Source organism: Phocoena phocoena, chromosome 2 (genome assembly GCF_963924675.1).
Source record: "Phocoena phocoena chromosome 2, mPhoPho1.1, whole genome shotgun sequence".
Taxonomy (NCBI): Eukaryota; Metazoa; Chordata; class Mammalia; order Artiodactyla; family Phocoenidae; genus Phocoena; species Phocoena phocoena.
In genome coordinates, this window is record NC_089220.1 from 91,063,480 (window position 1) to 91,078,577 (window position 15,098).

Consider the following 15,098-nt stretch of genomic DNA (forward strand, 5'->3'; position numbering starts at 1 on the left):
CCACCTCCAGTGTTTGTCCCCACTGTGAACCACAGTCACCCCTACCTCTGCAGGAGACCCCTCCAGTTACTAGCAGGTAGGTCTGGCCCAGGTTCTTATGAGGTCACTGCTTTTTTCCCTGGGTCCTGGTGCGCATGAGATCTTGTGTGCACCTCCAAGAGCAGATTTTCTGTTTTCCCCAGTCCTGTAGAATTCCTGCAGTCAAACCCCACTGGCCTTCAAAGCCAGTTTCTCTGGGGATCCTCTTTGCGTTGCCAGACCCCCAGGCTGGGGAGCCAGTGTCGGGCTCAGAACTTTCACTCCTGTGGGAGAACTTCTGTGGTATAATTATTTTCCAGTTTGTGGGTCACCTACCCAGTGTGTGTGTGATTTGATTTCATTGAGATTGCGCTCCTCCTACCATCTCATTCTGGCTTCTTCTTTGTCTTTGGATGTAGGATACAGTAAGTCCCCTACATATGAACCTTCAAGTTGCGAACTTTCAAAGATGCAAATGTGCATTCACATGTCCAATCAATCATGTAACTTAGTTCATGTGTTTGGTGTACATTGTGTGTGCATCCCCTACAAGTGGTTGTGCTTTTGTGTACTTTACTGTACAGTACTGTATAGAATACAGTACTGTACAGTATCTTTATTTCAAGACCAGGATGTCTGGAAGCAAGTGTAAAAACAGCACTGGTGTAGCTGGTACTACTGTACTTTTCAAGGTTCTGTACTGTAGGCTTAAAAATGTTTTATTTTTTGTGTTTGTTTTCTTATGTATTATTTGTGTGCAAAGTATTATAAAACTATTACAGTACAGTACTATATAGCTGATTGTGTTAGTTGTGTACCTAGGCTAACTTTGTTGGACTTATGGACAAATCAGACTTACGAACGCACTCTTGGAATGGAAACCATTCATATGTAGGGGACTTACTGTATATTTTTTGGTAGGTTCCAGTGGGTTTTTTTTGTGAATAGCTGTTCAGCAGGCAGTTGTGATTTTGGTGTTTTTGTAAGAAGAGGTGAGGTCACATCCTTCTAACCCACCATCTTGTCTCTGCCTCCAACCTTACAATACTATCTTTAACTACACCATTAAGAACAGCAACACTTGCTGTTTTCACATCCAAGAATCCCCTTCTTTCCTCTTACTGGGTTCCTACCCATCTCTCATGGGGTAAGTGCTGGTCCTTCATTTCCCCTGGGGTCATCCTTCTAGCCTCTTTCCTCCGTTTCAATAATCCATGTATCTGCACCACTCATTTTGATATTTAGTCATATGTGCCAAGTATGTAGAAGAACTTAGACCTTATGAGAAAAATAGGAGAAAGAGTCTTATATTGTAAGTAGATGTGTAAAATTTTTTTGTATTCCTAAAATCAGAGTATTACAGGTGTTTTTCATATTAATACATTGTAAAAGAACATAACTACTACTATACATTTAATTTATTTTCATTTTCCATCTCTTAATTGCTAGAAATTTTTAGGATTTTCTGCCCCCACAAGTTAGAAAGATGCTGTAAATTTGTTTTGATTCGTACAGTTAGTATACACACTGAGAGACATTTCCCCCCTGAAGTTGGTTTTTCATTTACACAAATAAGTTTGTGGCTGTGAGCTGTAGCCTCACGCTGCCCAGAACTCACTCAGAACTCACTGTGACCCACAGATGTGTAGACTGAGTTCTATGTTTTAAGGCAGAATTTTTGAGTAGCTCTCAACTTCCTCTCCCCATACTGCAGGATTGCATAGGACTTGGGCTGCACAGGAAAATTTCAAGCATTGTCCATATGTTATCCTGTATTACCTGCCTCTTAACTCACCCCCTTTCAGCAGACAGAGGAAAAGCGTTGATGGCTCTACTTCTCTTCTCTTTGCTCTCCTCTTCCACTCCATCCTACCATTTAACTTCCTTTACGTCCCTTTGCCTCCTCCCAGTCTTCATGGCAGAACACACGAACTCTTATTCTGCCACCTGGTATTCTGCCATCTGGTCTACCTTTCCTTCTTCAAATTATCCTTGAGTCTGACTCGCTTGTGCTGTTCACTCAGCACAAGCTGAGTGAAGTTCTTATTACAAGAACAAATTTATACCAATATAATTTTGCAAAGGCTAACTTCTGGTTGATCAGGAATTTCTGCAGAGAGTTTGATGTATCTTAATTCTTTGTAATATCTGTGTCTCAAATAAGCTGCTGGGGGTCAGGAATGGCCCTATTTTGCAGAACAAAAACCTAGACAAAGTGTTTACTTAATTAGGCACAGTGTTCTCTAGGATCATGGCACTGATTAACCTGAGGTAGGCCGGACCATACTGGGCTATATAGTTACTGAATAGACTGATTAAATCCTTTTAAAAAAAATCCTTTCTGTTTTCTATTTATTGCGTTAATGTGATCAGGTATCTGATTCACTTGAGCCTTGGAGAGCTGGCCCTGCTGTCTGAGATGCTCATGGACGTCCCCCATGGCTGCCCATGGGGCAGGCAGTGAGGATGGCTGCTGCCACTGTTCCTCTGCAACCTCCCTGGCCTCAGCCTCCCTCCAACCAGAATAGGAGGTGGGTCACAGGGAGGCACTTAGCCCAGGGAAGCACTTCTTGCCTGCAGAGAGGGTCTTTCAGCTTTGGATCCCTCAAAGGCACAAGGAATGCGACCGTGTGCCCAGGAGACAGATGAGTGGGTGGAGGCAAATTCTACTTTACCTTTGCAGCTCCTTCCATCCTCCTGCAGAATGTAGCCTTTCGGGCATGAACACTGGTAACTCCCTTCTGTGTTCTTGCAGATAAAATTGCAGGGTTTGGGGGCCTGGTTGCACTCATTCAGATCTACGATCAAAGAGATACAATGTGACCGCCCATCTAAAAAGATGCCTAAATGCTCAATACCCACAGCATCTAACAAAGAATCCTAGTTTTGAGGAAGGAAAAAGTAAATTCTGTGTAGTCTTTGATCACTGTCTTACATTTCCTTACGAAATTACACAGGCTTTTTAGATTTTTAGTTTGAGGGTTTTTTTTTTTTCCACCATAATGTACAATTTCCACCTGGGAATAAACCTGAGCATCAGAAATAGAGCACTTACCTACGCAGGCAGTTCCGGTTATATCTGGAGTATAGCCAGTTTTACAAATGCAGTGATATGATCCTCTGTCGTTGACGCATTCCCCATTCCGGCAAACATCATGAATAACCTTGCACTCATCAATATCTATAATGAGTAGAAAGTAAAATGAGAAAGACATTATAAAATGGACAACATTCATACATAGGGGTCACTTCACTATAAATACTAAAACTGTGTGACTATATTATGGACCTAAGGAATTAAACCAAAGGGATGACAGCATACGTTTCATATGTAATGGTAACTGTATTGAAAGGGAAATGAATAACTTTATTAGACTATAGGGGAAAACTTAATAATTGCTCTTCTAAATTTATATTGTTTTTCTCCATTGGGTCCAGAGAACAACATCTAGACATATTTAACTCCATGCTCCATCTCATGCCATCGAGCTTGCCTCCTCCAGACATCTCAGCAGAAGATCCTTTTGGTAAGGAAATCCCATTTTCTTCTAATAGTGTATGTCCAAAATAAGGAAAGTTTTCTTTCTATTCTTTTTGTTGTGTTTAAAGTTAATCCTGAAAAATAACAGATTGCATACTACTGGGGAAGTGGGACCAAACTTCCCTCCTTTGGTCGAGGGAGGCATCAGTGGATCACTGGGCTGAGTTTTTGCAGCCTGCTAGGGAAGAGACACCCTCATTCACAGCTCCACCACAGGGAGAAAGATTTGGTCAATATGTACTATTGGGCATTAAAGACACTGTCCCCCATATCTTGACCCATCTATTTCCTTACTGCTTGGCGGGATGCCAATACCAAGTGAGTTCTTAGCCTTTGATTGATTGCCAAGTAACCATTTTCTATCAATCAACAGCTCTTATTTTTCCTGATTTTTTCAAGTTTACTCTGAAATGCAATTTAGCATACCCACACTGGTCTCAAGAAAAGTCTTTCCACCATCTCATTTTCATATCCTCCAAAGAATCATAAACTGCTTTTGGTCATTCCATCTTATCTATTCTGTCTCTTACCACATCCAGTTCTGTTATTCCACCGTTAGCCACATCTTTCTAACATGAACACAAATCTTTCTTTAATCTCTTCTCCTCTCACTTCTAATTTCCTCCCAAGGAGCTCAAAGAGTCTTTCTCCTTTCTCTTTCATGAGACTAAAAACAATTTCAGTTGATAAACATAATCCTGAAATTTTTTTTCAGAGTTGCCTCAGACACCTCAACAGCCTCCTCATCCCTCGCAAGGTCAAGCAACTTGCAGTTTCCCAGAGGCAATTGTCTTAATTGCCAATACAATCGCCCCTCCATATCCAGGGCATTGGTTCCAGGACCCCCTCACTGATAGCAAAATCCATGGACGCTCAAGTCCCTTGTATAAAATGGCATAGTATAGCTGGCACTGTAGGTTCAATCAGCCTCGAATTGATATCAGTCTAGGGTTGGTTGGATCTATGGCTGTGGAACCTACAGATATGGAAGGCTGACTGTGTATCAGCGTTGTTCATACTTCTTTCATGCAGTATATTTCAGCCAATTTTATGAGATAAAATATACATTGGCGGACTAGTTTAGGAGTTTAGTGATCATTTATTCCAAAGTTTATCTAAAAAATTATATTCTGAGTAACCAGTAACTGACTTATAACAAACTTTGGCTTGAAAAGTTGAGGACTTGTAATGCAGAGGCAGGGACTCAAGCACACACAATTTAATCAGACCAAGGACACTTCAGCAACATGAACTTGAATATCTAAAATAAATACCATAATGAAGCCTCTTTTTGTCAACCTATACTATGCAACTCAGCCCAGGCCCGTATTATAGATTCTGTATTCTCATCTGTTCTTCATGAAACGAATTCCCTGAAAGTATTTTTGGACCATAAATGAAGTACCTGCTCTGTTGGTCAAAAATCAGAACAAAACAAAGTACCTGCTCCGTTGGTCATAAACCCTCGGCCATGTGGGCAGAGTTTTTTGAAAGCCACAGTGCCCTGGAAAGGGCAGATCTCACAGTGGGGACCCCAGCCTCTCCCTCCGTCGCAGCAGCATTCAGACTTGGTGACTGGGTTCCTGTTGCTTGAGCCGATCTGACACATGTTTTGGAGCACCTCTGTGAAGCAGTACCCTTCCCGGTTGTCTGGATGGGACATAATATTGCAAAGAGAATTGGGGGGAATTTTAGGAGCATAACAAGGTATTCAGAATTTGGTCAGATATAAAACCCAAGAAGGATGTTAACACTTTACCCTGGGTGAGAAGGAGCAAGAAGGGAAAGCTGGAAGCGGCAGTAAGAGAGAAAGGATGACATCTGGGGAAAACAAGAGAGACAAGAAATTCAGTAAGCGGGCAGAAAGGCCTTGGCCTCGACAAGATTATCACTCTATCTGCTCCCAGAAATATGGGGGAATAGTCATTCTCTAGAGAGGGGCAGAGAAACACTTGGAAACTGATCCTGAGCATCAAGGGCTTAAAAAGGGAGCTGAGAAAGAAATTCCAAGCAAGTGATTCAATGATACAGTTAGCAAAGGAAGAAGTTAGTGGCAGGGTGGTGCTAAACCCAGTGGACAAACACGGTCATTGAGTCATCTCCAAAATATGAACATTTTTAAGTTTCTATCATTTCAAATAAGAGATCTGGTTTCAAGTGTCCCAGTGGGGGGTTACAAAAGCATCCTGTCATCTGTACTCACCAAGGCACTCATCCTGGGTGGGGCTGGCTGTGAAGCCATCATTGCACTCGCAGGTATAGCTCCCCCTGGTGTTGAGGCAGCGCCCATTCTCACAGATCCCAGGCTTGGTCTGACATTCATTCTCATCTGTGTGGTTTAATTGAAGGGCCAAAAACAAGAGGAGTCATCTGTCTGCTTTGTACAAAGATGGATTTTTTCTTTTAAAAATTTAGTTTGTGAATAGGTAACCTATTCACGTCGTTCCAAATCCAAAAGGTACAGAAGAATATTCAGCAAATGTGCCCCTCCCTCCCCTTTCCCCAGCCACCAAACTCCCCTCCTGGGAAGCAACCAGTGCTACTGCCAGTTTCTAAAGTATCCTTCTAGAGATGAATTATGCCCATACAAACAAATACAACCATTCATGCATGTACCTCTACCCTTTTAAAAACATAATTGATGGCATTTTTATATACTTAAACAGATGGTAGCATTTTAGGTACATTTAAATTTTTCACTTAATAAAATTTAAAACTTCCCATATCTGTACATGTAGAGGATTCTCAAAGGATTATTTTAAATGAAGGAAAAAGAACCTTGAGATCAATCTGTTAAAGAAAATTACAGTACTTCACTAGAATAATGTCTGTGATGGTCAGTTTTGACCTGAGGGAGTTCATCTATACTAATCTTCTGAGTCAGTGTAGATTACGCTTATTATAATACTTCAGTAATATTAAGGAATCATAATTCAGTCTCCCAGGTTTAAAAAAAGCCTTAAAATAGCTGGAGAGTCTTACGATTGTTTAGAAAGACCGTAAAGTAATTTGCCTAGGCACGTCCAACTGAGAATAGTTTCAGGCCCCTGAGGCAGAGGTCTCCTGAGGAGAGGCAGAGGCTTGGAAGGTGACATTCAGAACAGCGTTAAAACAGCTCAAAATTCCCAATGCCAAGGCCACCCTGATACCAATTAAATCAGAATATGTGAGGTGGAACCTGAGCTCTCCGAGTAATTCCAGTGTGCACCTGAGGCTGAAAACCACTGACCCCAGAAGCTCCAGTGTGTGATCTTAAATCCACATGCTTTTTCTGTGCTTTGGAAGTCTGCTCTTCAACTTCCGTTTAATTCTGTGTCTTACAGAGTAAGAGGACAATGAGGTTCTTAAGCTTCTTGACCAACATAAAATATACTTTCCTGATGTGATTGAATATTAAAAAGGAAAAGGATACATGTGGGAGTTTTCTAGTATTTGTTTCCTATATTTACTGACTAAAGCAGAGGTCAGGAAACTTTTTCTGTAAGTAACAGTAATGTTATAGTATTACCATATAATATACAGTCAACAGTTTAGGCTTTGCAGGCCATGTGATCTCTTGTTACAACTGCTCCACTCTGCTCTGCTATTGTAGCATGAAGACAGCCATGGAAAATAATGAATGGTTACAGCTGAGTTCCAATATGAGTCTATTTACAAAGACAGCTGGCGGACTGCCAGGCTGAATTCGGCCCTAGAGCTGTGGTTTGCCAATCCCTGGTCTACTGTGGTTTTCAAGGCTGAAGCCACATTAGAATCACCTGGGGAGCTTTAAAAAATACCAGCGCCTGGGCCTCAATCTAGACAAGACCAGTTTCTCTGGATGTAGATCCCCGTGGTCTAGTGATGCTCCCGGGCCACAGGGACCGGGCATCTGGACTCAATGTCAGGGTGGTGGTAGTAGAAAGTTAAGTCAATAGAGAGGTATTGCAATGTGGGGGAAAGAACTGACCCCAAAACAACAAAGGAGTATAAAAACAGTAAAGGAAGGGGCTAGAGGGAATACCTGGTCCTCTAATCCTGGCAGCAAAATGGGCCTAGAAAGCAGGCAAAGGCCAGCTCAGAGGAAGAGGATGATGGTGCTGGTGGAATTCATAGATAATCGAGAGGCAAGGGGACCTCTACAGGAAGTCATGAGATGAGGTAAGAGAGGCAAGAAGAACACAGTGTCCACAAAGACTCAGAGCCCACGTCTCTTCTGTCCTTTGTCCTTTCCCACTCATTCAAAGCTCCTCCGGTGGGGACGCCCTTACCTACGCAGCCTTCTCCATCGGGTCTTCGCTGATACCCAGGTCCACAGATGCAGATGTATGTGCCAATGAGGTTCTTGCATTCCATCTGTTTTTCTGCACAATCATGTTTACCCTCTTCACACTCATCCTCATCTGGAAAGAATGTACAGCCACAAATTCATAAAAGGAGCTGCCTTAATTTCCTGCCTTTTAAACACAAAATGGTGTTCAGTAACTAATTTTCATTGACACTATTTCAGCATTAACCTACTTCCTTTTGCACTGTTGGGAAGTGGTCTCTTAAGATGGGAAGGAGTCTTCTAACCCCCTTTGAACTTAAGAAATTTCTCTCTGATAAATTCTTCAAAGGCAAGAAGTGTGATTTCCAATTCTTTTTGACGAATTGAACTAAAAAGGCCTTATAAAAGTCTTTCATAATATGATAATTATAACAACAGCATTATGTAATAATGCTGTAATGCTGTAATAATAAATGTAATAATAAACCAAAGCTTCCATTATACAATACTTATAATATAATAGGTTATATCTTAATATCAAAATAATATATTAGAATCATTGTGAAATATAATAATGAAAGTTTTGGTTTTTACACTTTGAGGAAAAGACAAGCATCCACAAATATCTTCTTCTCTACCGGTTCTTCCCTCCATTTCCTTTTTTTCTGGAAGTGTGGCTCTTCTTCATTCATTACTTTCTGTCCTATGGCATTTCCCTCTCTTTATCTTTCCCCGTTATATTATCTGAGCTGAAAAATTTGGACTTTAGCCTGCATGTGACATGGAGCTCTCACTTAGGGAGTTTTCCTACCTTTAAGAAAAAATCTGTTTAAGCCATTTGAGGAGAACAGATATCTGCTCATTTAAGACTTTGGGAGGAGCAAATCAGAGCTCTTCAAGGATCCCGAGGATTTACCCATCTTTGTATAACAGAGCTTAGTCCAGTGCTTTGGAAATTGCAGGTGTTCAGTAAGCACTGTTTAAAGTAGATTCCATGTGTTACCCCATTCTTGGACTATAATATCCCTTAATGATGGGGATTATTTTTTAATATTCATATTCCTTCTTTTGTGTTCTCATTTATCATACTGGGATATGATTATATCTGTCTCAGCCTCTTCATACTGAGCTTCTTGCATGTGGGGAAATGTCTTTTTTTCCTTTATATCTTCACACCTTGCAGAATGGCTGGCATGTCACAGGGATGCAATGCATGGTGAACTAAAAAGGATCTGTAGTACAGCCCTCGACTCAGCTTTAAGCTACAATTTAGGAGAAAAGGTAGCAATGACAACCCCAATATTATCCATGGACTACAGCAGTGCTCCCCAATTCCCAGCCTTCCTCTACTAATTGGAAGCTTTGGAGGGACACCTCCCATCACAGACAAAGTTAGGGCTCCCTGGCTTAGATGACCTTGAACATGAGTGTCTCACCTCTGCACATTCTTCTGTCTTCTCTCAGAACATATCCAGTGGGACATTTGCATTCATATGAGCCGTAAGTGTTCACACATCGGAAAGCACAGAGCAGAGGATTCTGGGCACACTCGTTTATATCTGTGGCAGAATGTAGTAAGAGAATAATGGATCATAGGCACCAACCAAAAAAAGGAATATACTTTTAGCAAAAGTGGTAATGCTTCATTGTCATAAACGTGGATAGGCCAAGCAGTCTCTGATGTTCAAAGAATTATAAAATTAAGTTGGCTATTTTATAATTGGTATAAGTAGGGTGATCATACATCTTGCTTCTTCCAGTACAAACTCAGTTTATGCCTATTGTGCTGGTATAACTATTAACTGTTATTTAGGTGGAAGAGAAATTACAGGTCACCCTACATATAGGGAGCTTTTCTGAAATCCTGGCTTTGAAGTCTCAAGTTGACCAGTTGCCTCTCCCTAAAGTCACATGGAGTGGGGATCAGTTTCGCCCCATTCAGCCAAAACAACTGCCAAGTCAACTGCTGTCAGTCAGAAAAGAAGCAACCCATCCAATATCATTAGCCACCTCCCCTTCCCCAAATAAGAGAGGCTCCTGTGAAGTAACAGTGATTCTTATGCCCAAGAAAATGGTGTTCTGAATAATTTCACACCGATGCCCAAGTTATAGCCTTAAATAGCTAGGAATAATAATAATGATAGATTAATAGATAGAAGTGGTTTCTGTAGATTGCATAGTTTGGAACCGTCAGAATATGTTTTGGAAAAGCAGGGTTAAAACAGACCATCTTGATGATCATGTTTCTCCCTAAGGCCAATGATCCTGACTGAGAATATCAGGGAGACCCTAGATCATGATTTAAAAATTCACCAACAACTCTGACTATGAGTATTGATGGGTCATATTTCTAATGAAGAGCTCACTTTAATACCCACTTTACTGTCTCCTCCCCTTCATTCTTTTATTAAACCAGTGGTTCTCAACTTGAGAGAGCATCAGAATTACCTGGAGGGCTGCTAGGCCCCACTCTTAAGAGTTTCTGATTCAGGAGGTCTGGGACGAGGCCTGAAAATCTGCATTTCTAGCAAGTTCCCAGGTGATGCTGATGTGGCTGATCCAGGGACCACCCTTTGAGAACCACTATTCTAGACACTCCCTCCCTTTCCTTACATCCCTCTTTCTTTCCTTATATCCTACCAGGCATACTGACAGTTGCTTAGAGAGTATGGACAGCCCCTCTTTTGCTGTGATTGCTCCCAGACGGTTAAAGGATATTGGTGGTTATCTCAGTGTGTAGATGTTTCTATGAGTAGAAAAGAAAAAGAAAAAGAAAGCGTGCACGGGATACAAAGAAAAAAGGTTGCGGAGGGGGGGAATGGAAAATAAGAAAGAGGGTAGTAGACAAGGCAGGTGTTGTATCTAATAGTAGCAGTAGAGGACTTCCCTGGTGGCACAGTGGTTAAGAATCCCCCTGCCAATGCAGGGGACACGGGTTTGAGCCCTGGTCCGGGAAGATCCCACATGCCGTGGAGCAGCTAAGCCTGTGTGCCACAACTACTGAGCCTGAGCTCTAGAGCCCACGAGCCACAACTACTGAGCCTATGAGCCACAACTACTGAGCCCATGTGCCACAACTACTGAAGCCCATATGCTTAGAGCCCATGCTCGGCAACAAAGAGAAGCCACTGCAACCGCAATGAGAAGCCTGTGCACCGCAACGAAGAGTAGCCCCCGCTCGCCGCAACTAGGGAAAGTCTGTGTGCAGCAACGAAGACCCAACACAGCCAAAAATAAATAAATTTAATAAAATAAAAAATAAATATTAGTAGTAGAGACACCAACAAGAACTCTGCATGAGATGCGGCGTAACTTGTGCCATGAAGCACTTACATCTTTTTCAGATACTCTCTGCAGATAGGAGGCCACATAGAGAAGAAATGATAGCATGGCCCACCAGGCCCAGATTTTCCTTATTTTATATACCCTGAGTGGTATTTAACATTCAGAATTGTAATCAACCAAGTACTGTCCCTGTAATCAGAACATGTAACCAACTATTCTGTGTTTAAGAGGCTTACCTTCACAAGTCATCATTGGACCAGGCTCAAATCCCTCCTCACAGGTGCATTCAAAACCTCCAATCACGTTCTTGCAGGTTCCATTTCCGCAAGGATTGCCCACCGAACACTCGTCAGTATCTGCAGGTGATCAGAAGCGTAGTCAAAACATGATGCATTGGGAGAAAAACGGACTTGGACTCGGAGAATACCTTTCTTTCTATCGGAATATTTTGATCTCTAACATCTTGTTTTATTCTCCTTCTGTCCTTGAGAAAGGAGTGCATGTGTCTTATTACCACAGATGTATAGCTGTGAAATTTGACTTGCTAAGTGGCAGTGGCAGGGACAGTTATGGTACCTGGGCTTCTTAGCCCTTACAGTGCTCTTCACCATGAGTGTCCCCAGCCTCCTGCATGATGAAGTACGTCTACTGGGAATAGATACTCAAAGGGTTAAAACAAGGCGTCTCTCACAAGTCAAAAGTTTTCGCTTACTTAAAGCTAGAAATACATCTCCAGTTTGGCCTTACATTACATCATTCTCCAAGAAGTCTTAAACATGATGCATTTTTGCCAGATGTAAAATAGAAGACTAAACATACGCAAAATAAGAGACCAGAAGTTAAGCAAAATTAATACACAAGATAAAGTCAAGATGCAAGTAGATATTTTGTTGAAACCAGATGGTTTACATTAGGCAGAAGAAAGGCTAGAAAAAAATGTGTTTAGGGTATGATCTCTCTAAACAACTGTGGAGAGAGAACAAATCTTACCAAGGAAGTCCAAAAAATATGTCTCCTAACCCATCCACCTAGAATACTGACTGTTCTTATTCTGACACAGCTCTTGGGGGAGAGGGCCTTCCTTTGGGAAAGGAACATTTCAGAGAAATAACATTGCTATCTCAGCTGTCTAGAGCACAGAAGAGTGATGGGTTATTATCAAGGACTATGTCTCATGTTAGGTTCTGAAATCAGCAAGTGAGGGCAGGAGGGTATGGCAGAGAGACCCTGGGTGAGGACGCTTATTTCTCACATTCATCGTAGCACTAACTGAAGATACTGAATAGAAAACGTTGACAACTTTGCTTTTGTTCTGCTGTGAAATTGCATTTCGCTCTCAAGAATATTACATCTCTTTCAAGTTCATAAAAAATCACAGTATCATTGGTTTTTAGAGCTGTAAGGTAATTAGAAATATTTTAATCCATCTGCATGATATTACATTCTGAGGCTTAGAAAGGCAGTTAAAACCTCATACCCTGATTCCCTATATGGAAAGAACATCTTTTAATGGACACAGACAAACCCTCAGCATTTATGCCATTATTAATTTAGGTTACATTGAATGGCTTTGGATCTCTTAGATAAAAGAGGTCAAAGATCAGCCGTAGGAACCATTCTTTGACATTTTAATAAGGGGGTTAAAACAAGAGGAATGTACACTGGGTACACAGCCTTTCATAGTACTAACTGTAACAAAATCTGGGTAAATTTTGTGTTTTACATACTAAGAGAATAAGATTATGACCATGAACAATTTTTTACCTTTAAGTTTCACAAAGGCTTTCGTGATATATGCTGTCCTTTCTACTATCTCTTCACACGTGTTCAGTGTCCTCCTCGTCAGACTGTAAGGTCCATGCAAGGACGGACCATGTTGGCTTGGTTCACTACTGTAGCCATAGAACCTAGCACAGTGCCTGGTGCATGGTGGGGACTCAGCTAGTATTGCTAGATGAATGATAGGTGAACAAGGGTATAAAACTTATCTCTGTCCCATCTTGGTACTTATTCTTCCTAGTGTGAATGCTGAATAGCTTAATTTCTGATTTGTAAAATCCCAATAACAGAAACCGCTTTATTACTCACCCACACATTCATTCCCTTCCAGAATGTAGCCAAAGGGACACTCGCAGCGGTAGGAGCCATCGGTATTGATGCACTGCCCGTGTTTACAGACATCGGGTTCTTTGCACTCATCCATATCTTAAGCAGAGGAGGAAAAAAGAGTGAATAACAATGTATTTTTGGAAATGATCATTTCGGTGCCTAATCGATGAAATATCTAGTATTACAATATTAACATGCAATACCATAATACAATTGGTATCTAAATGAAAAGACCAAAAAAAAAAAAAAAAAGCTTAATTTTCCAAGATAAATGTGGAGAAATAACAGCTAGAGAAAGGACAAAGAAGAGGCTGGTTGAAAATATTAAGAAATGCTGAGAATGCAGCACAAGCCACTCACCAACCGCTGAATCATCGGGTCCCACAATGATTCCACTTCCATAGGGACAGATCTGGCGGAAGGCCTCTGTGGTGGAGATGCACTCTCGTTAATAGGTGGGCCAAAGGCAATTAACTACAGGCTCCTCCCCAAGTATGGTGTGGAAGCCGCACATGTTGGAACATGATGAACAAGCCAAGCCCAGAAACCAGAGAAAGATAACAAGGCTCCCAGAGCTGGTGTACCTACTACTTGGGCAGCTTTGAGTCATAACGTAGTTCAGAAGAAAATAACTACCTAGCTCCTGAGATAAAATAATTTTAGTGAACATTTTAGTTGGACTTAAAATTAAATTGCCTTACGTTTTGAAGGTCTACAATCTTACAGCCTGTACCTTGAATGGCCACAGAGAAACGCAGATAGTAGACATACCATCGGGTTCAGTGGGGCACAGCTCACAGGGATCGCCCCAGCCTTCTCCCTTCAAGGCACAGCAGCATTCCTGTTTGGAGTGATTTCTGGATTTGGGTGACGAACACTTTCCTCCTTCAAACTTCGCGTAACAGTAGCTCATTCGCAAATCTGCAGCACAAATTCCAGAGACCCCTCAGTTGCTTTCCTACTAAGTCATTACTGTATACTACTAAGAAACAATCCACCCTGTTAAATGTGATCTCTTCTCATTACTAAAGTCACACTTTTTAAGTGATTATAATAGTAATTGAGCTGAGATCTTTAAAGTGGTAAGTAACTTTTGTAGTGAGAGCTGATGAACAAATCTGTGTGGCTCTTACCTTATTATTTCTCATTTTATCCAGTGTTCCAAAATAACCTGATGTGAATAATAAAAACCAACACTGCCACATTTCAATGCTGACGTCATCAGTGACTTCAGGACGGAGACGTTGAGATGGTATAACATTTAGCAAGCACGCTAAGTTAAGGTAGTTAAGGTAGACCTCCCAGCTCTAGTACTCACTGTGATATCACACTATGCTGTGTATTCTGTGTCCCCTAAGCCCTGGAGCCAAAATAAAACCCCAGATCCCAGGCATAGAGCAAATAAAGATGTGGCAATTTTGTGGACTGGCGAAAATACAACTCAGTGGTATTTCACTGAAGCAGCTACTCACGCAGCTTCTGTCTACAAAATATATGTGAGGTTTTCTGCAGATTTTACACACGTGTGTGTACACACTTGCACACACACAGAAGCTTATTTAGCTCCACAGAGAGAGGGAAGGTAAAGAGGAGGATGGGGAGATGGGTGGATGTGAAGGAGAATAATTGTTCTTCCAAAGAATATATTTCTTTAATATCAGTTATTTCTTGGTAACTCCAACATGGAACATGGGGCTGGGATCTAGTTCCTACAGAAGTCTCCAAAATTGCTTGACAGTTTTGGTAACTGACTTTCCCATTTCTTATAGAGCAAACTGGGTGACTCTAAAAAGTGAGCTCATCCAAGAGCCTGGAGTATGTTTTCCCTCAAATTTGACCTCCAAAGCTTTGCAAACTCCTCTGAGTTACACAGAGGCTAAAATCTGCAGGGTTTAA

The 15,098-nt window shown here is 41.4% G+C and overlaps 1 protein-coding gene across 2 annotated transcripts in view; it reads right to left on the reverse strand.

Moving 5' to 3' along the window:
• FBN1 (fibrillin 1) overlaps positions 1–15,098 on the reverse strand; it is a 254,837-nt gene that overhangs the window by 26,385 nt on the left and 213,354 nt on the right. For both annotated transcript variants that reach the window (XM_065872970.1, XM_065872969.1), the window contains 10 exons: positions 13,974–14,123; positions 13,563–13,628; positions 13,182–13,298; positions 11,330–11,449; positions 9,245–9,367; positions 7,810–7,941; positions 5,763–5,888; positions 5,003–5,209; positions 3,074–3,199; positions 2,694–2,816 (listed from right to left, as the gene is read on the reverse strand). In XM_065872970.1, coding sequence (XP_065729042.1) covers positions 2,694–2,816; positions 3,074–3,199; positions 5,003–5,209; positions 5,763–5,888; positions 7,810–7,941; positions 9,245–9,367; positions 11,330–11,449; positions 13,182–13,298; positions 13,563–13,628; positions 13,974–14,123 — 1,290 coding nt within the window. The remainder of the gene's footprint in view (positions 1–2,693; positions 2,817–3,073; positions 3,200–5,002; positions 5,210–5,762; positions 5,889–7,809; positions 7,942–9,244; positions 9,368–11,329; positions 11,450–13,181; positions 13,299–13,562; positions 13,629–13,973; positions 14,124–15,098) is intronic.